Source organism: Zalophus californianus, chromosome 11 (assembly GCF_009762305.2).
Source record: "Zalophus californianus isolate mZalCal1 chromosome 11, mZalCal1.pri.v2, whole genome shotgun sequence".
Classification (NCBI taxonomy): Eukaryota; Metazoa; Chordata; class Mammalia; order Carnivora; family Otariidae; genus Zalophus; species Zalophus californianus.
This window is the reverse complement of record NC_045605.1, coordinates 63,685,003-63,706,324: the sequence shown is the minus strand read 5'-3', so window position 1 is coordinate 63,706,324 and position 21,322 is coordinate 63,685,003. Positions and strand designations below refer to the sequence as shown.

Here is a 21,322-nt window from a genome sequence, read left to right as displayed (position 1 = left end):
ACTGCCAACAAAGCCTGGTAACGGCAAAGCAGACAAGGGCTCAGCCCTTCGGCATGATCAGCCCAGACCAGCTTTGATGTTGGGGTTGCGGGGGAAGGAGATGATGAATATTAATTGTGCCTTAGAAGTAGCTGCAGCAGGGGAACTGTAGTTTATTCCACTAACACCCTCCTGTTGAAAATCATTTTTTAAAAAAAGAGCATGCAGCTGACCAGTGCCTTCAAGAGTCCGTGACAGAGTGGAGCAGGAGCAGGTCTCAGCAACGCAAGGAGTGTACCTTTGCAGACACTTTCAGTGCCCTGTGCTGACTTCTGCATACTTGGACAGTTTCGTGCCCATTGCTCTCGTGTCAAGTTCTCCTAACCAGCCAAGAAAGGACACTTAGCCCACCCATGAATGGAGCCTACGAGTAGGAAGAAGTTAACCTGCTGAAAAATTCTTCGACCAATGGGAGAACTGGTTAAATGTCCCAGTTTTCAAGTCTTTCAGAATTCAAAGGGGTATTTTACACAGTTCCTTAAAGGGTTCTCAGTGGCATGGAAATAACTAGTTTAAAACCTTCCACTGTATTGGTTTTCCTCCCTGCCTTGTCTTCATTCACTTCTGCTTCTTGGATCATATTATGGGTTGACTGTATCCCCCCCCAAAAATATGTTGAAGTCCTAAGCCCTGGCAAATGTGAATATGACCTTACATGGAAATAGGGTCTCTCCAGGTGTAATAAAATTAAGATGAGGTAATTAGGGTGGGCCCTATCCAATATGACTGGTGTCCTCATAAGAGGGAAATGTGGACACAGACACACAAGGAGGCCATATGATGACAGGCTGAGACAGAAGCGCTGCAGCTATAAACCAAAGAACATCTGGGGCTACCGGCATTTGGAAAAGGCAAGGAAGGATCCTCCTCCAGAAGCTTCAGAGGAATGGTCCCACAAACACCTTGATTTCAGACTTCTAGCCTCTATAAATTAAGAGAATAAGTATCTACTGTTAAAAGACACCAAGGTTGTGGTACTTTTTCTAATACAGATCACCTTCCATATAAACTATCTCCTTTCCCCCCAAGTCCCTGTTCTGCTTTCAGGGGACCCAAATTAAGTATGTTCCCCCTCCAGCTCAATCTCTAGGTCTAAATTTGGGGTTTCCATCCCTAGCTAACACTTACCTCAAACCATCTCTTGCCCCCTCAAATCAGCTGAGCAGTCTCACCTGGGACGGCTCGGACACCATCCTGCCTTGCACCTTCTCCCTCTTCCAACCTCCAGAGTTTGGTGAGGGTCCCTCACTCACCTGCCAAAAACTCTAGTACCATGCAGAAAGGCCATGTTCTTTTATAGGGGTCTAGAACTATACACTAGCCCTGGCACCACCCCTTCCCTGGATAGAAAGCCCCAGACCTTATTTTGGTCTTTAGGGCCTGGGCCAGGGTCTATCCTGGGAAGTGGCAGCTCCAGGATTTTTGTATAGAGGGCTTGTATCTTATAATCTGATCAGAAAGGGAGTGGGCCCTAGGAGTTTTACTTAAAACTGTGTCTCCAAACCGTGTTTTGAAAACTAGTATGTGTTTAGAGTGATTTTGGAGTGGGGACAGAGTATGATATTTTGGTGTCATCAATCTGTGGCTCAAAGGTGACCAAAGGTGGTCCTGGAGGTGAAGCATCTCTGGAAGCTTTGGTCACCAAAGCTTTTTGTACCAACCTAGCCCCTCCAAAGTAGAAAGTGCTTTTCCTGTACCAGGCCCTTGGAAAACTCAGGTACAAGGAATGTGAACTGGCAACCAATGGCCTTTAAGCGGTGCAAGGCAGCCCTCTAGTGGCCATGACTCAGAAGGCCTCAGGCATAGATAGAGCCGTGCTCCTTACTACCACAGACAGGAGGACCAACATAGTGGGACAGAGACCATTATAAAACTGATGACCATCAACATGGGATAGAAACATAGCACGGGGCTGGCAACCCCAATGAGGCAGAAGATAGACTGGGACAGATGAGATAGATCATCCTAATCACAGCCTAGATCATCACCAAATGCAATTATTTTCCCTTCTGGGACACACTGGGGTAGAGGGAGAAAACTGGAATTCTGTTAGCCCTGTAAGGACTTGAATAACCGAGCATGCATGGATTCCTGAACATTGCAATGAGAAGCAACGCCGTTCCAGCGATTTGGCCCTATTTGAACATTCCTGGAAATGCTGATCATGGCTAGTATGTAGGAGAAATGCTAATTTCTTCATCAGCTCTGCTAGAACCTGGTATCATAGTAATAAGCTGTGCCAAGTGAACAGATCCCTTGATTCTTCCAGGAGAACTGAGTGAGGCTTGTTGGGGTTAGGTCTGGCTGTTAGCTATTCTGTGGGTGTTGGAAGATGAAATGGTCTCTCCATCCAGGATGGGCAGAACCAAGCAAGATGCCAATCCCCTGCTGAAGCCCTCATCTCACACACCCAGTCTCAGGAGAGCATGAAGACTCAGTTTACCTGTTCAACTACTCTTGGCCAGAGCAAGAATCCAGTAAGAGCCCACACCTGCTTCCCTCAAGGGTCCACAGATCACTGGGCCACACCTTTGCTAGAGACGCCTCTGTACCAGACTCCCAAGACTTCCGTGGCCCACCACGGACAGAGTCCTAAAGTAATCTTCTCTCCCAGGACTCCAGCAGAGCCCAGAGACTTTCTTACACACAAGCAGCCCATAGGCTCAGGAGAGCAGATAGGCTAGGGGTTGATAAAAGGGAACCACATTCAGGTTTCCACATCTCTAGAATCCCTTGCTCTCCAAAGCTACTCTGAGTTTTCACAGGAACCCTGGTTTAGGCTGATGGAGGAGGAGAGGTTTGTGGCATTTATGGACCCACGGAGGGCAGAGGAATCGTATTTTCTCTGCTCCCCTCTCAGCTTCCACTCCCTCCCTCTACGGTAGAAAGAGGGTAAGCAGAAGCTGGAGATGTACTTTCATAATGGTCTCCTTCACGTGCAGAGGTTGGGTGGCACTGCGTGGGTTTCCCGGGTGACAATGTGCCACACAGAGTAGAGGACGAAAATTATTCTAAAGAAATAGAAAGTCAAGACACTCGTGTTTGCACATAGCTGTTCACCATGGAATGTTGTATTCGCACAAAGCTGGAAACAACCCACATGTTCAATACTAAAAAATTGTTTAAATAAATTAGTTTTGTCTACATAATAGAAACTTACGAAACTATTCAAAATAAGATTTTTAAAGATTTAATAACATGGATAATCATTTTGTCAAAAAATTATTTTGTAAAATCCAGTTAAAATTTCAAAATACAAAGTTGACTCCAAGTTCAGAGAACTTGTAAGATACCCCAGACGACTTTCTGGAGGATCTGTAGGCGGGTACCTCCCACCCCCCCAACGCCGAAGGTAGGAGCTGGGTGACAGAGATACTGTCCTGTGGCTGTTATTGCTACCTTATGTTACCTCTAGGCTGCTGTATCTTTGGAAGCACAACACTCCATATACAGGCCATTGTAAAATTAAGAGTAATATTTTGATCTTCATCCCTCCTCCTTCAAAGCTCTTCCTCTTCTGTGCCTAGGCACTTCCCTATGTCTCTTCCCTTCTCTGACCCTCTGGCGGATTTCAACGTGTTCTGTACTGTGTCTTCTTCCCAAGACCTGTTTCTATCTCTTCTATAGCAAGTATTCCATTTTGTCACGATTGTTGATTTTTGTGCATCTCCTCTGTAAGACTGAAACCCATAGAGGGCAGAGAGCAGTTTATTTACCTCTAGATCCCCAGTGCCCAACACTATGTCTGGTGCAGAGCAGGCATCATTAAATATTTGTAGAATAAATGAGTAAAACAAATAACCTTATGTCTGCTGTGCTCCCTCCCTCCAGGCCCTCTCCAAAGGATCCTGATGACTCCTGATGAATTATCATGTCCACAGTGCCTTGTGGTAATTATCCTGCAAGCCACCAAGTATTCCTTCATTCATGTCACAAACATTTATCATGAAGATATCATGTCTAGGTTGGCTCTAGGATCTAGGAATGTAACAGTCAACAGGATAGACTATCTTGACCCTCAAAGAGCTTGTGCTCCTATAGAGAGTGTTAAAAACAGAACAGGTCCAAAACAGTCACTTATGCCAGGCCCACTTGAGCATACGCTAATCACCAAACTGAGACTCCATTACAGTTTCGGCCTCTCCCAGAAACAGACTCATAAACCAGACCAAGAATCACCTTGTCAGCACTAGTGAGGTGATCTGCCTCAGAGACCCCTGCCACCCCGTAAACGAAAGCGACTTTGTCACAACCAATCCATCAGTCCACTAGTATATTCCTTGTTCTCGCTTCCTTCTGCCTATAAAAGTCTTTCATTTTGTACAGCTACTCAGAGCTCCCTTCTATCTGGTAGATGGGATGCTACCTGGTTTGAGTCACTGAATAAAGCCAGTGAGATCTTTAAAATTTACTCAGTTGAATTTTTTTCCCCCCTCTCCCACCCCTGAATTTTGTTTTTTAATGAGAGTAAATAGATGAGTCCAAATGGTGAGATAAATGCTAAGACAGGAGCATGTCATGCACTCATGGTATAGGAGCACCTTCCAAGAGGAGGCCACACGTAGACTAAAGCCTACAGGAAGAGCAGTAGTAATAAGCCAGATAAGGGGGCATATATTTTAGGCGGAGGGCAGAGCAAGTGCAAAGGAAGCCCAGGCCAGGAGGATAAGGTATGGAGGTGGAGAGTCAGGCAAGATTATGATAAGCCTTACAGGCTGTGGTAAGTAGTATGGACTTTATCCTGGGCTGTGACGACAATGGATCAAAGGGGATGAATAGACAAACTTTCATTCTACTCTGCACTTACTACTCCTATCAAACAATTCTGCGACTGGATGTGCAAGTAATTTTCCCACATCAAGCAATTCTCAGACACCAGCTGAGTGTCCTACAACTTTATTCTGACATTATATACCTGGAGACAGTGTCAGATTCAAAGGTTAGGGGCTCAGTCCCACAAGACTGCCTTCCTCTACCCCCTTCAGATACCAGTCACAAGTCCAAGTTGTCCCCTGTGCTCTGACATACCAGCTATAAATTGGACCTCCTCCTTGGGTTTGATCAATTTGCTACAGCACCTCACAGAACTCAGGAAAATGGTTTACTTACCATCACTGATTTACTAAAGAACATTAAAGGATTCAAATCAACAGTCAGGTGAAGAGATCCATAGGCTGAGGTCTGGAAAGGTCTCAAGGACAAAAGCTTCTGTTTCTGGAATTTGGGGGTACACCACCTTCCTGGCATGCACGTTGTTCCTAGATGCCTTCTTATTCACCAACCCAGAAGCTCTCTAAACTCTGTCCTTTGGGTTCTTATGGAAGCCTCCCTTCACAGGCATGACTGATTAAACCACGAGGATGGAAAGGCAGGGGAGAATCTAGGATTCATCCAAGGTTTCTGGTTTTGACAATAGAGTACCTGGTGTGTCATCACCTGAGAAAGGAAATTCAGGAGGTGATTTGTGGGTGAGGAAGAGACAATCAGTTCAATATGGAGCATGTTGAATTTTAAAATGCTTTTGAGACCTCCAGGTGAGATATCTGGTGTCCATTGAACAATCAGTTCAATATGGAGCATGTTGAATTTAAAATGCTTTTGAGACCTCCAGGTGAGATATCTGGTGAGGTATCTAGTCTGCAATCAGTTCTGGATATGGGGCAGCGCTAGAGCTAAAGATTGGGAATCTTTAACCAATTGGCAATAATTGCAAAGGATTCTAGGAAATCTTCCTGGCAAAGGGTGTGGAGTAGACAGTGAAGAGGCCCAGGATGGAAGCCTAGGGAAATGAAACCTTAAGGGAGGCTCACAGGAGGAAGTGATGTGGGAAACAAAGGCAGAAGAAAAATTATTAAATTTCTTTACTACCTACAGCTAAGTCCTTGAAAGAGGCAGAGTGACATTCCTCTAGGAACACAGCTGCCTCAGTGTTAATACTTTGCTAAGGGCAAAAGGCAATCTTAGCCTGCCCCCCAGGGATCCTGTAAGTCTACTTTAACATCTAAAAATTCCTTTGGAAACTTCCTTTCTCTACTCCCCAACCCCCTAAGATACAAGTTAGCAATCATCCTCCAAGCATATGGTCCACTGATATACATCTGAAGGGTCTCATGACTGAGTTTTTACCAAACAGTAATAAATGAACTTTTCCTAACAATAGCTACCCCCCCTCAGGATCCTGGAAACCTTGTTTTCAAAATACCTGGCAGGCTTATACTTTCCCTAACCAACACCCCCTAACTTGAAAGTATATAATCGGCCACTCCTCATGACCCCAGTGCAGCTTCTTCTGCTCACGGGTCCTGTCTCCATGCTTTAATAAAACCACCGCTTTGCACCAAAGACATCTCAAGAATTCTTTCTTGGCCATCGGCTTCAAACCCTAACATCTTTTCTACATCAGAAGGACCAGGCTAAAGCACAGAAAAGACTGGGTAAGGGGGATGGGAGAAAATCAGAGGACCGTGGTGTCTTAGAACTTAGATAACACATACTGTTTGTCTCATCCAGACACATTCTGAAGTTTTTAGCATATGCACAACCACATACAAAGAGAATGTGTGAACACACATTCACAGTAAAAACAAACTTGTGCACATGTTAGCACAGGCTGTTAAAAAAAAAAGTACAGTACCATCCTTTTCCCATCAACCTAGGCACAGTGTTTTTTCCTTATGAACATCTCCTTAGCCAAGAGTCAGCAACGACGGAGCCACATGGTTGACACTGTGTCTGAGCCTTTGCCAGCTTTCTGTGCTTAGAATGCTGTGTTCCTCTCTCTCCTTTTTCAGTCTGTTTCCTCCAGCTTGGATTTTACTTCCTAACTGGAAGCCGTCCATGACCTCCAATGCCTTGTGATTCCCCAAGCCATCACCTCTTTACTTGTCTGTCCCCTCCAGCAGGTTCTAAGCAGGTACCAGAACTTCTTGCTTAGCATATCGTTGGCAGCTGTATTACTTTACTCAAACGGGTAAATTCTTCAGCTTTTCCTCAAAAAGATCTGGTGCAGTCCCAGAGTTTATCAAAGACATCGCAATTACTTAGCTACATTTATGACTTCACCATTTGGTCTGTTAAAGAACAAAATTCAACTGAGTAAATATGAAGATCTAATTGGGTTTGTTAAGCGGTTCATGAGTTGGGCAGCATCCCATCTAGCAAGGAGAGATGCTCCCAGGAGTTGTATAAAATGGAAGGTCTTCGTAGGAAAGAGGGTGAGGCAAGTTACCGGCAAAATAAAAGGATTGGGGGCACCTGGGTGGCTCAGTCAGTTAAGCGTCTGCCTTCAGCTCAGGTCATGAGCCAGGGTCCTGGGATCGAGCCCCGCATCGGGCTCCCTGCTCAGCAGGGAGCCTGCTTCCCCCGCTCCCTCTGCTGTTCCCCCTGTTTGGGTGCTCTCTGTCAAATAAGTAAAATCTTAAAAAAATAAAATAAAAGGATTGTTTCAGGCCAGGACATAACCTTTTGGAGGGGGGAGAAAGAAATGGCAGGATTTTTCATTATGCAGATTGCCTCATTAGTGTTAGTCAGGAAATTTCGGATTTGACCGTTAAAAGGTGACATTCCTGGGACAGGCTGAAACTAATTAAATCTTGGGGGCTGGCAAATGACTCCATTTTGGGCTTTATCAGGTCCCAACCTGCTCCTCTAATCTTAATTCTGGACACATCTCCCTAACCTCTAAACTTCCACCACTCTCGAGTAGCCAGGTTTTCCGTATACTACCATCCCTTCAATCACCTTTATCAGAAACCAGGCAACATCGTAAACTCACAAGTCTCACCATCCAAGTTCAACCAGTCTCCACACCCTCCTGAGTCTGCCTTATAACCCCCTCTTCAAACGGAGTCTTGTCACATCACCACCGCCAGTCATCTGAGCAATCAGTGGCCCTGACTGGTCTTCCCACCTCCTGCTTCTCTCTCTTTGATCCTTCCTCCGCACTACCAGGTGATCTTCCTAAAATCCCTAATTATCTAGTGCCTTCCCACTTCTGGAATAAAATCCAATCTCCATAGTCTGAGGGCCCATACGGTCGGCCTCCTGCATTAGCCTCCTTAGGTTCTGAACAGGTTAAGCTTTTAAAAATATGTTTCCTCTGCCCCATTTATCCTTTTCTGATTTCCTTGTTCAAAATAAAGGCCAGCTCAGGTATCCTGTCTGGGTAGAATCTTCCCAGGCTCCCTATGACAGAGCTGGTCAATCCTTGTAATATGCTCCTGTTACCTTGCATTTTCACTCTATTATTTCATTGGGCCACGAAACTGAAGCAGAGGGCTACAGAGAAAAAAAAAAAATCCAGACCCGAATTAAAAATTGTTTCATCACTTACTGTGTTCCCTACCTTAAGTAACGTACTCAACTTCTCTGAGCCCAGCACCCTCTGTAATATGAACTGACCAAACAAGATAGGTGCTCAGTAAATGCTAGATCCAGCACTCATTTTCTACTGTTTTCCAACTATTTACTTTTGCTTTCCCCACCAAAATGTGAACTCAAGGCCAGTAACACAGAGTGCACATTATTCACCTAGTGCTGGCATGGTATTTGACAAAATACTAACATCTTAATGCTGAATGATAACAGTGAATACACAGCAAATGGTGTTAGCGTGCACAGGGTTACTACCCGTTGTGTCAATGAAATACCTTCAGACTCATTGCCACTTGGCATCAATCTGCTCATTGGGGTCAAGTGGTCCAGAATCAGAGTTCTTATAGGGTTAAGTCCAGAGGCTCAGTATACCAGAGGATGCACACCTGTGGGATCAATCTATTCTCTTAGGAGTCAATGTGTATTTCTAGGACCCAGATGTCCAAGGGCTCAGGGTACTTTATTTAGGGTTAGGCCAACCACTGAGCATTCTCCTAATGTCAAAATGCTCACGATCTCAGTGTAAATCCTAAGGGATTTCTGGGGTGGTAAAAGGGAAAGTACAGGAATAGGCCATTTACGCCTATGAAGCAAACGTTCTCTATCAAAGCAACCATCAGCATGAAGCTCAAGGACGCTGGGTAAACTAGTATTGAACAGCTCTGGTGGGAAGAGGGATTGAGAAATGGATGGATGGTGGGTCCATGGCTTAGTAGGGCTAGTTGGTTGGCATGGTTTGGAGGAATGAAAAGGACTTAGTTTGGGGTGGCTAAGGTCTGTGGACTGTTTGGACACGATTTTGAAGATTAAGATAGGATGGGTTAGTATTTGAAGGTTCTAGTGCAGGAAATGCTTGGTACTGGTTAGGGGGTTCTTTAGAAAGCTGTTTGAGGAGTAGGAGTAGGAAAATTTTCGCTAAGATTGTTGAAGAGCCCTGAACAGGGAACATCATGTGACAGGGCAGACATGCAGGGTGCAGGTGGGGAGTCTGCCAGCTCTGGAGCATTATCTTCATCAGTATAGGCTTGTTCCATTTCTGCTCAGACTGTGGAAATCCGATCTTAGCCTTAACTTCCTGTTTCCAACAGATTGCTGCTTCTCCCCGTCATGGGATGCTCAGAACTGCTGGCAGTCACTGCTTCCACGTCCCACTCTGTACAGAATGGGAGGGTATGTGGCAGCCACCAGGCAGAGCATGTGGCAAAGAACCCTGTATCGTGTGCTCAACCAAGGCATGCCAGGCTGCCGTTTCTCATGTGTTCTGCCTCTTCATTTCCTGGGCCTCTTTAAGGTCCTAATTCACGTCACCTGCAGTTCTCACTTGGACCACTCCACCTACCTTTCAGATGACCAATGGCATCACCCTGAAAGGTACTCCTGTCTCTTTCAGAAACTTTGTAGAGGTCTTCCTAAGCTATTCTAGTGCTGACAAGCCTGCATCACCATTCTCTTGCTAGCTGTCCTTTGCACCATGTCTCTTCACTGTGTCCAGGCCACAGTCTACCTCTGCTTCACTCAAGCTTCTTATTCTCATGCCCAGGAACACCTCCTTGCCATCTTTCAAGTTCCATTCCTGGGGTCTAGGTTTACCTCCTCAGTGAAAATCTTCCCCAGTGACTCTTCTGGCCTTCTGTAGCTTTACAATCTCAATTCCAGGAGAAATGCTTTTGGCTGCCCTCTGCTTGAAGACAGCACATTTCTTGAGAGATGGTATTTCTTTTGTCCCCTGTCCTATGCTTCTCAGGAAGGTCAAGGGTACCAGGCTCTCAGCAGCCTCTAAGGAAAGAGGAAGGGTTAGATTTTGCATTTTGACTCTGTAATATGTACTGTCTCCTGAGACTACTCTTGTTTATTCAACATTTTAAGATGTCCTGCTTATAGTTGCAAGAGAACTTTTTGTGTCCATGTTTTAGTTGTGTCTCCTGCAAACGAAGTATGGCTTGGGTTTGTTTTGCTTTAAAATTCAATCTTTTTTTTTTCTCGTTAATTTAATCCTTTTTACATTTATTGTGGTTACTGTATCTGGACTTATCTTTGCCGACTTTATTAATTTGCTTTACCCACTTTTTTCATGCTTTCTCATTTCTCAATTTTAAAAAAATTTCTTTTCTTATTCCATTATTTCCTATCACTTTCATTTGGAGGTTATATATATTTTCGGTGATCAACCTTGGCATTTTAGCACGCATATTTAAAAAAACTAAAGTTGGTATTCAACCACCCATCCAAAAAATAGAACACAAACATTGGAGCTCTGATCAACCTTTTTCCCATTGTGCACGCTCTTTTTAACCTCACAATTTGGCATAACTTTTATCATTTCGTGTATTTATGTTTGCCTACATGTAAAAAAGTATCTTTACTATATATATAACCCCAAGAACTTGTATTTCGTAAAGTTACATATCAGAGTCAGAACTGGGATCCAGGATGGGGTTCATGGGTTTCTTACTACTTTTGAACTATACTCAGCTTTAGACATAATAGCTACCGCTTCCCGTATGCTTACTGTTACCAGGCACTATTGTCTGCACGTTAACCTGATATTCATTACTTTATCAAATTCACACAGTACTCTAATGGGCTATGTATTATTATGATCTGCATCTCATGACCCTCAGATTTTGTCTTTCCTAAGGTTACAGATCTCAGAACCAGAATCAGGATCCAGGCCTTTTTGATATGCACTTGCCTTCATTCGCCTTTTCACTCCAATATGTAACCAACCCTCAGTCCCTGAATAATGACCCATTTCTTTCTCAACCTAAAACATCTCGCAGTGCCCAGGTAGAACACTCTTAGGATATCAGACGAAAGGGCTGTTTGAGGTCAGGACTATCCTACAAAATCCCAGGGAAATGTCACTAGTCTTTGCTTAGATTCCAAAGGGTGGTCTCAAGTTACATATATTACCCAAGAAATAAAACCCAAGAAGTTTTGGGGAAATCTCTTTAATCTATAGATCCTAATTTTGCCTCCCCAAACCATAGTGGCAAAAAGTTCTTGAAATAATTATTCAAGTAGTTTATGACTCTGACCACATTCTCTATTCTTTCAGTTCAGATTAAGTATCTAGTTCTCTTAATTATTTTCCCTTCATGGATTCTCATTTTTACTTCCTGTGGAAACCACATGACCCATCAAGAAATGGTTCAGAGTATTGTCAGAGGATACCTTTCCAGACTGAAGGCCAAAAGAAAAATTTGGTAAAGCGCAGTTAATCCTCAGAAGACTGTCTTTCCACCAGCATATCCTCATGGGTCCCAGGACTGAGATTTGTACCAACTCCCTTCTTTCCTCTCCACTCACTCACTAGCACATGCTCTAGGTACTCCTAACTGTGCACAGGGCAACACTCTGTATTGCCATTCATTTAAGGTGCTATGGAAGAGAAATGATAAAAATCTATTCTTTGGAGGTTCAGTCTGCTCTGATCATAGGCAAAAGAGTGGGAATAAAGTACCTCTATAAAACCAGTGTGCAAAGAAGGCTACCTGGTCTGGAGTCAGGTGAAGATAAAGTGGCTTGAGCTTGGGCTATGGGTGCAAGCAACCACTGATGGAGAGTCATAAACACACAACCAACTTCTACCCAGAGTATTCACTTCCTGGTTTCTATGTGTGCTCTAGAACAGTTTTTCCCCCCCACCCAGCAGTAAACTCATGTAAGATGGATTCATTTACAAAAGGTAGGCTATATTTATTTAGAGTCACAAGCTGTTGACTGACTCAGTGTGACTCAAACCACAAGAAAACCATTCTACTTCACTCCATTCTGAGTCCTAGGGTGGCCCAGACTGGCAGGAGTGCTGCATGGGGCCCATTCACAGGTTTACAAGTTTCTCATTGAGGGCAATCTGTGACTGCGTGAGATTGGCCAGGTAGGTCACCATCAGCAGGTCCTGGAAGAGGAAGAAGCCACAATGAGTGAGGGATTGGGTGGAAAGGGAGAAGAAAGTCTGGCATTGGCCAGCTCCATGGTGAACACTGGGTATGAGGACAGCCTGGATAAATGACAGCTCAGGAAGTGGCTAGGCAAGAGTCGAAGGTGGAAGATAAGAAGGAAATGTTTGAGAACACTTTTTCATCTCTACTGATATGCTAATAAACGTGGGGTACTTTAGCCAAGGTCCATGGGTAGAATATGGAGGAGGGAGTGTCTGAACTCAGATGGGGAAAATAAGAAATTGCATTTTCATTAACCTCTGGATTTAGCATTTCTTTCAACAATGAATCTACATAACAAGTCACAGTAGTATCAGCGGTACCTGAGACATGGAATCAAGGAAGAGAAGGCGGGGGCATCTCCAAGCACATGTACTATCTCTTCCTTTCTCCCAACCTGGACGGCAAGGGGCTGAAGGCAAAGCCCCTCCTCCTCTCCCCTCTGGGTCATCTCCCCCAACTCCCTTCACATTTGTGCATGAGCTGAGGTGGGGGAAGACACAAGATCCCAGAAGCCCAGGGACGGCACTCACATTGATGTTGCTGTTGAGCATGGTCTCAAAGTCATCGGGAACTATCTTGGGTACTTGGTTAACCAGACTCATCAAAAAGCGGCCCACGGTATTGTCAGCTGACACCTTTCCAGACTGAGCACCAAACAAAGATACAATGAGGCACAGTTAATTTTCACCACCGAGGACTGCCATTTCGCCAGCACATCTCTCAGTGATCTCGGAGTGGAGATCTATGCCCTCCTCCTTTCTTTCTTCCCCCCCTCACCAGCACATCCTCTGCATACTGCAACACTGTGCTTAGGGCATCCTGGATGCGAGCTGATGCCCCTCCTACTTGCTGCAAGTCGCTTGAGAGCCCAATCACCCGGTTGGGGCTAAAACAGGTCTTCATGATCAGGTCAACTGTGGGAGTGAGATGGGGAATAGAACAGGCACAGAGATTTCAGTCACCCCATCAGGAAAGAGATGATGTCTAACCATTCTGCTAACCTCCCCACCTCCCTCTGGACACAGCCAACTTCTCTAAACTCCCCTGCTCTGCCCTTGTTAGCTTTTCTTCTTTCTGCCAGAGCTCAACTTCTGTACCCAGTATGCTAATCACTGGTTTTGCTCTTATATGTATGGCCACATAGCCTCTGGTGCTGATAATTTCCCACCTCTAATAATTCCACAAATAATTCCTGGCAGCCCATTTATATCACAAACTTTAGATCAATGGTTCCTCTCCAACCCACCCAAAGCCCTCCACTCGTTAGAGTGGCAAACCCCTCCCCTGAAAATACCAGACCTCAAAAGAAGGAATGGTAAGGTTACTCACCTCCAATGCGTTCAGTGTCATAATATGCATATTTCACCGTCAGAGGTGTGAACATCACCCCCATGGTCCTCCCAGGGACACCCATTAAAGTGCTGGGGAGAGAGAAGTCAAGGTAAACAAATGGACTTGGGGGAGAGATTCGTAGTCTAGGCTGGGAAAGCACTTATACCAAGAGTACGGGTTCCACGGTTCTGAGATAAGGCTGGAACCATCTAAACCTGAGATCTCGTGGGAGCAAGTCACTTTTTTTTCCTCCAGCTCATTCCACATACAAACCCTGGCCTGGGAGAGGGCGCTCCGCGTTCAGACCTGACCTGACCTTCAGAGGACTGCTTCGCGCACTGTGCAATCTCAGTGATGAAACAAGACACTGGATTTCCCGGTCAAGATGGCTGCCCAGATAGCCACCCCCAAGGGAAGAAGAAGAAGGACAGGTCTTCTATGAGACTGAGCCCTCCATCAGCACTGAAAAGAGCCACCTGACTCCAGCCCACCAAGACCAGATTGGGTGCTATAAGTAATCTCAGTATAAGGTGACTGCCTTTACTATGTCAACAATATTATTTTTCACTGGACCACGAAGAGTCTGAGATATCTGGAAAGGCTAAGAATTCAGGCAATGAATAAAGCTTAGCGGTACACCAACTAGCCCATAAGCACTTGGCATCCACCACCACCATCTCACAGCATCATGGCTAACTGCTTACATCACGACACACATGAACAGCACAGAGTCACTCAGTAAGAAAGGCACTAACAAATGCCTTCACTCTAACCAGGAGAGAGAGAATCCCCCCCACCCCTCTAGCAGCCCCTTCTTCAGCATGCCGCTGGAGCTCCCCCATCAACGGGCATTTTAACTGCCTGCAAGCTCAGTATGTCAGAACTATAAACTTATCGTCATCAAAACTGCACTCAACCCTGGGGCAACGGGTGTGTTCAAAAGGACAGTCGCCCTTTCATGTGTACTACCCGCAGTCCTGTGTTCAGTTCTCGGGATGATGGCAAACTAAAGGGTGACTCAGAAAAAACAGAATGTGGTGAAGGATCGTGACCAAAATACCACATGAGGATCAGCTATAGGAGCCATGAAGAGTTAGTTTATAGAAAAGATGCCATGAAAAACACGGTAAGTTTGCACAAATACCTAAAGGGCTGTCATTTGAAATTGGTTAAGACCAATGAGTAGAAATCTGGGGTACAACTGGTATCTGTGAGTGGCTATTTCAGGGACAGATTTTGTTTCAGAGTAAAGCCCTTCTAACGATAACTGTTGAGAGTGAGGAATGGACTTCCTTAGGAGATGATGAGCTATACACTGAAGGATTAAATCTGCTTTGGGGGGAGGTGGGTGTCATCCAGGCGTGGTATGAACTAGATAAGCCTTTTACGCCTTTGTGTCCCCGAACACCGGTCACCTGACATAGGCCTTGATGCTCATGCGGCCGTTCTGGAGGCTCGTGTCCACAGTGAGGTGAATGGGGTTGGGGGCTTCCCGGCTGTAGTACTCGTGGATCAGCACAGAGTGCTCTGTAATGTCATGGCCTGTAGCATACCTGGAAAATGGAACAGTGTGGATTCATGTCTACATGTGACATTAAGACCAAACACGACGGTGACATGGGTGTCTCTAGATGCCTGACACTCCTATGGTAGCGTTACCCCCAGTGACACCCCAAATGTAAAAATAATAAATACACTGAAAACTGTATCAAATCAAATCAAAGGCTGACTCTCAGAGCTCTTGCAACATCGTAAGTCACCAGCAAGGCAAAAATATTTGCTTAGTAAAAGCTACATTTCAAAAAAAATATTCTTGGCCTCATGAGATCAGAACTGCCAGCAAAACACACTCAATTCGTAGATCCTTGAGGTAATATACTTCCAATATTCTGTCTCCAAAACAGAGCAGAATGTCTAGTCTGGTAGCAAAAAACCTTGGCAATCACCAAAACTTTCCATTCGCCCCACTCCAACTTACCAGCCCAGGATGAGCTCATTTGGAGAGACTTTCTTGTGTAATTCATACATGTTCTTAGCAAATTCCATATCAACAGCCACCTAAGAAGGCAGGCAGAAAAGGAAGCTAAGAAGCCAGAAGTCCATAGAAAAAAATGGAAGAAAAGGACAAGGGACCACCCCCAGCAGACAAAAGAGGGCCAGCAAGTATGTACACGTAGGAAAAAAAGCTCTCTGAACTGTAGGACTTCTAGTTATGAACTCAACATACTGTGCGGGGGGGGAGGGGTGCTTGGGGAGAGGCTAGCGAACGAATAGCTATAGACCACACAGTGGCAGCTCAAGCTCCCACTCACCTCATCTTCTGACTCGTTGTGCGGCACTGAAAAGCAGTTAGTAACCTCCACTGAATGCTTGTCAACGGTTCCTGTGAGAGAGAATTGTCCATGTGTTATAAAATCCCAGAGCTCTCAACAGCCTCCGATTACTTTCCAAATGCTTTCAGAGGCTTCCTCAAAGTCAATGAACAAAAAATTGAACTCATAAGCTCCAAGTTCAGCCATGTGCATCAATGGAATCAGGATTCTCCAGAGAACTGAAACTCTGAAGTGGTCTCTTTACTTTAACCATCAACAAACAGGGTCTATTCTTCCTTCACAAGCTCTTCTGCTATTTGTTCTTTCCTGCTACCGGTCCTGCTCCAGATCTTCACTCTGTGACCTTCACTTTTCAGCCACTAGACTTTCTCTTATAATTCAATCCACAAAACTCTGACAATGTCTACATAAGCCACCCATACAGAAGCCTAACCTCAGAATACAATTTTTGGGAGCTTCACCTGTACCTCCCTTCAGCCATCTAGTCCCATGGTCATAACCTTAACCCCATCATCATCCAGAAACCTTCTACCTGTGAACCTTAAACATCAGTTTCAGTCTTTTACAAGCTTCTATTCTAGTTCTGATACCTTTACTCCCACTACGTTTGTTTCTTGACCTAAGATTGCTAGTCTCTTGAGTTCTCCATGTTTCTCAAACCTACTAGCACCACCCATACAAGGCTTCAAGCACTTCCCCCCTTTACCACAGACCACAATGCTGCCACACCTGTGTCTGTTTAATTCCACTTCACTATGGTTTCTGCTCCCATAGCTGAAACTATGTCTCCAAACCCAGTGGATAAATACACTTTATCTTATTTGACCTCTCATCAACATTGGATAAACTTGACAATTTCAAACTTCTGAAGCAGTTTTAAGTCTTCTATGGTTCCATGCCACTACAATACCCTTCAGTACGAGCATTTATCACATTGTATTCCAATTATTTACATGAGTAGCTTCATCCTGAATTTAAGGTTAGAGTAGTTGTTTTATCAAACCTTGAATTCTAAATACCTAACAGTTTTGTGATACTTAAAAGGTACCAGTGACTTCATTTAACCAAATTAAGTATGTTTCATGAATTAATACCTGAGACAATTTTAAGCTCCTAGTGAGCAGTCTTTGTTTCATTCTTCAGTAAGTACCGTCTCTATAACACCTAGCACTGTACCATGATCCCAGTCTGGAAGAAGGATCTAAATATCTAGATTACAGTCGGTCTACCTAGGATCACTACAGTATCTGGGGCACTTAGTGGTCTCCCTGGGTAGAGAACTGTTTCTTTAAATAGCTCCAGTGAGTTTGGAACATTTGGCAGTAGAGCTAAAGAGTAAATCACTATTTGTCAAGTGCCAAGTTAGTGTTGCAAAAAATCATTTATAACAGGAGCTCAAAGTAGGACACAGTTAAGAATGCTATTATACTTCGGGAGGTTAAGAATGGATGTGAGGGTGGTAGTATGAGATGAAGGACTGACACGTAACACTTTTCCTGGGATCCTGGAAAATGAGTGGAACTTAAATGAGGGAGAGGAGGAAAGGTACTTGTAGCAAAGAGAATACAAAGGCTTGGTTTGAGGAAAACCTTGACGATGTTTGGAAGACGATGGATCAATTGAAGTTCCTGTAAAATGCTAAACCTTTAAAGACAGAGAGCAGGTGTGTGTGTGTGTGTGTGTTGGGGGGGCTGTATAGCTCTGATGTGGTGGAGGATGGCAACCAACAGCCATTTTGTACCTAATGTGTGCCAGCAGTTAGATGCTTTTGGTAATAATTTAGCTCCTGCAAAGACTAAGTCTAAGTAGCCCCCGAAAGAGCTAGACTTTAATTTGTCCCAAGGCACATGGTTAATATTTGGTGAAAACTACCTACAAATCTTGTCCTCTTTGCAACACACCAATTGTCTTCTATGGTGGAAGGACTATTACGTATTTAAGAATACGAAAAATGACGACGGAGGCTAGACTGGATTCACAAAGGTATCTAAAATTGGTGACAAAGATGGAGTGAAAATGACTTTGATGGGATCAGCAGTCTCCAGAGAAAAGGGCCTATTATTAGTAATTTTTCTTTACTGCTTCTCAGCTTTACAAATTAACATATCAGGGAGACTACAGAAGACCAGGATTAAATGTTTAGTAAAGCAGAATGTTACTGAAACCCTAAATGAGTTTCTGCCAAACTGGTTTACTTGTTGAAAGGGATGTCTTTTTACAGATGTTCCCACTCCTTTGCCAACTGGTTAAAAACGTCTTTGCAAACACATCTGGAAAACAAAGACATTTAGTCGGGGGCGGGGGGGGGGGGCGAGGTCACTGGGTTTAGGGAGTCAGACGTTTTTGACTTCCTAGTCAGCATCTGAATTCATTTTTGGTAGTCTGGGACTAACCACACTTGACCTGAAATAATACTGGTTAGATTAACAATAAAAAGTAAATCATTCGGCACATGGTATTTATTCAGTAACTCACTACTGCTTACGTATTTTATGTCGACCGAAGTGACAGCAATCTGGCAGGAAAGCTCAAGTTCCTTAAGGAGATAAACCGCGGCAGGAAGGTGAGATGGAGGAGTAAGAAGTCAACGGGGATGGGACGAGAAGTGAACAAGCTAAAAGGGAGGTGGGCGGTGGGAGAGAACAAATCGGTCTGACCACTCACCCAGCAGAGTCCCGATCACTCGAGCGGCGCCCTCGTTGCGTCGCTCGTAGCTGTCCACGATGGAGGCCAAAATGACCGGGTGCAGCCGGACCACACGGCCGCCGGGGAAGGGGCCTGGGAGAGCAGGACCCGGCAGCGACTGCGCCGGAGTCTGCGCCGGGGCTGGCGTTGAGGCCGGGGTCTGGCCCGGAGCCGCAGTCGTGGCCGCCGCAGTCGCCGAGTCTGAGGATGAGGCTGGAGCCGGCGTCGGAGCTGGGACCGCCGCTGGAGCCGGAGCCGGCGCTGGCGCTGAGGCTGGGGTTGGGGCCGGGGCTGGGACCGAGGCTGGGGCCGCGGCCGGGGCGGGGGCTGGAGCTGGAGTGGCGGCAGGAGCACTCGTCGGTGCTGCCGGTGTGGCCATCTTGTCGAGAGAGAAGGAGCCAAGAGCGGAAGGGGGTGAGTTGAAGAATATTAGGAGCACGATAGGCTGAATGTGAACCACGTGAACTAGATTTTTTGCGCCTATTGGTTAAGGATGATGCTCCTCAAGGCACTACAATTTCCTGCTCTGGCTTTGTGCTCTTTGATTTAGGTCCGATGAGCACTCAGTGAGAACCGAGCTAAATAGTTCCGAATGAACTTGGGACGGCGCTGAGAGAAGAGGAACGATTCGGTCTGCGCAGCTGCCGCCAGATGGACCTAGAGAGCGGAGAATGGGTCGCAATTCCTGTTTTGACTTTAAAGGGATAGTGAATGTTGAAGTGCCTTTTAAAGGCACTTCTTGACAGCGTCATAAGATGTCAGTGCGGTGGCTTACTCATTTACCAGTTTGAATATGTGCCAGACGCTGTTTTAGGCGCTTGGAATATATATATCAATGAACAAAACGAGGATTGTTGTCCTCGAAGAATTAACAATCTAGTGGAGAGAGACAAATACATCATATAATACGTTAGAAGGTGATGAGTGCTATGAAAAAGGAAAAATTAGTGTGGAATAGGGGGGAATCAGGAGTTAGGTTAGGTAACAATGAGAATGTGAGATTTGAGTGGATTTAAGGAGGCGAGGGAGGTGGCTATTACTGGGGGGAGGAGCCTCCAAGTTGAGGGATCAGCTAGTCAAAGGCTTAGGGCAGGAGCAGGCCTGGAGTGTGTGAGGAGGCTATTCGGTGGCTGGAGGGTTGAGATCATGGCAGGGAAGAGCAGGAAATGGACCTTTGAATAGGGGTTGCAGAGCAGATCACTAAGGACGTCCTAAGCCATGGAAAGGACTTTGACTTTTAGTCTGAGGGAGGTAGTGGCCACTGCATGGTTTGGAGCAGGGGAAAGTCATGATCTGACTTTTGAAAGGATCACTCTACTTTGAGAAGAATAGAATGGGCTGAGGTGGGGTGGCTGCTGAGGAGAAGAGGGTGAGAGAGAAAGAGCAGGGAGACGTGTTAGGAGATTAGCAGGTAACCAAGGGAGAGGTGATGGTGGAGGGGACCAGGCCAGTAGCCGTGGACATGGTGAGAAGTGGGTAGAATAGGGATATCTTTAGAGACAACAGGCTTTTCTGAGAAATTGTATGTGAGGTGTGAAATAGAGGAGTCAAAGATGACTTCAGTGTGTGTGTCTGTGTGTGTGTGTGTGCGCGCACGCACGCGCCTGCGCGTGCTGAACAAGTAGAATGAAGAAGTTCTCATCAACTGAGATAGTGAAAGCTACAAGTGGAGCAGTTTTTTGGGAAAAGATCCTCAGTTCAATTTTGGAGGTGTTGCCCTTGAGATGTTATCAGACATCCAAGCAGAACTGTAGAGTGGTCAGGTGGAGATGCTAGTCTGTACTTTGGGAGAGGTTTCAATGAGTAAACCTCTGTAAAGCTCTTAGCATGTGACTGATTTACAGCAGTTATTATTATTAAGTGGTAGCTATTATCACTGCTGTGTAATGGAAGGAGCTCTGATTCTAACACACTGCATAACTTTGGACAATCTATAATTTTTTCTGAGTCTCAGTTTCCTTCTTGGTACAGTGGGAATGAGAATATCTGCCTGTCAGGAAACCAATCAACTCCCTTAATTAGGTCAAGTCCTGGCATCCAGTTGGCAAGGTGGATGGGTGAGGTTGGACTTCTTAGCCCTGACTCTCATATCCAAGCACTGCTTTCTCTTTGGAGCTACCTTCCGTAATTAGAATTCACATGATCCAACTCCCCTGTCAATACTCTAGGCAGACATGCATTCTTTCTTTTAATTCCCCCAAAACACAGTTGAAGAGCCTATCAGAGGAGGATTGAAAGGGGACTTGGATTTGGTAATCCGGATCTTTACCAACCCTAGCAGAGCAGTGTCCGTGGAACTGAGGGTTGGGGTGGGCATGGAAATAAGAATTCAGGTGTGAGAATGGTCAGTTTGAACTGATGGCAGTGAGTGCTGGCTACTCTATCAAGAGCGTTGGTGGGAAGGAGAGGAGACATTTAAGGCAGTAGCAGGGGGAACAGTAGAACTGAGAAGGGGACAATTTAGACTGCAAAAATTTTAAGTATATTTTAAACTAAAGGTAAGGATCTAAAGGAAAGAGAAAGTTTGAATTGAGAAAAAGAACCAACTAATGAAACAAGGAGGGAGGGAGAAAGACCTGAAAGGACAAGGTAGATGAAAGGGATGGCCTTGCA

The 21,322-nt window shown here is 45.1% G+C and overlaps 1 protein-coding gene across 1 annotated transcript; it reads right to left on the bottom strand.

The window, feature by feature from the left end:
• Nucleotides 1-12,086: 12,086 nt before the first annotated feature.
• EIF3F (eukaryotic translation initiation factor 3 subunit F) lies at nucleotides 12,087-19,108 on the bottom strand. Its single transcript, XM_027579016.2, has 8 exons — nucleotides 18,689-19,108; nucleotides 16,004-16,074; nucleotides 15,670-15,749; nucleotides 15,107-15,244; nucleotides 13,689-13,780; nucleotides 13,137-13,273; nucleotides 12,890-13,003; nucleotides 12,087-12,313 (listed from the first exon to the last, which is right to left on the bottom strand). Exons 1-8 carry the CDS (start codon nucleotides 19,086-19,088, stop codon nucleotides 12,236-12,238), a joined length of 1,110 nt encoding a protein of 369 aa, XP_027434817.2. The 5' UTR covers nucleotides 19,089-19,108; the 3' UTR covers nucleotides 12,087-12,235.
• Between the last annotated feature and the right edge of the window lie 2,214 nt (nucleotides 19,109-21,322).

Excerpts from the sequence above, each read along its gene's own strand:
- EIF3F (XM_027579016.2), bottom strand. The coding sequence starts at position 19,088 with ATGGCCACACCGGCAGCACCGACGAGTGCTCCTGCCGCCACTCCAGCT. Across the intron at positions 13,781-15,106 it reads AGCATCAAGGCCTATGTCAG|CACTTTAATGGGTGTCCCTG; the intron begins GTGACCGGTGTT and ends CTCTCTCCCCAG. Across the intron at positions 13,004-13,136 it reads AGTATGCAGAGGATGTGCTG|TCTGGAAAGGTGTCAGCTGA; the intron begins GTGAGGGGGGGA and ends TTTGGTGCTCAG.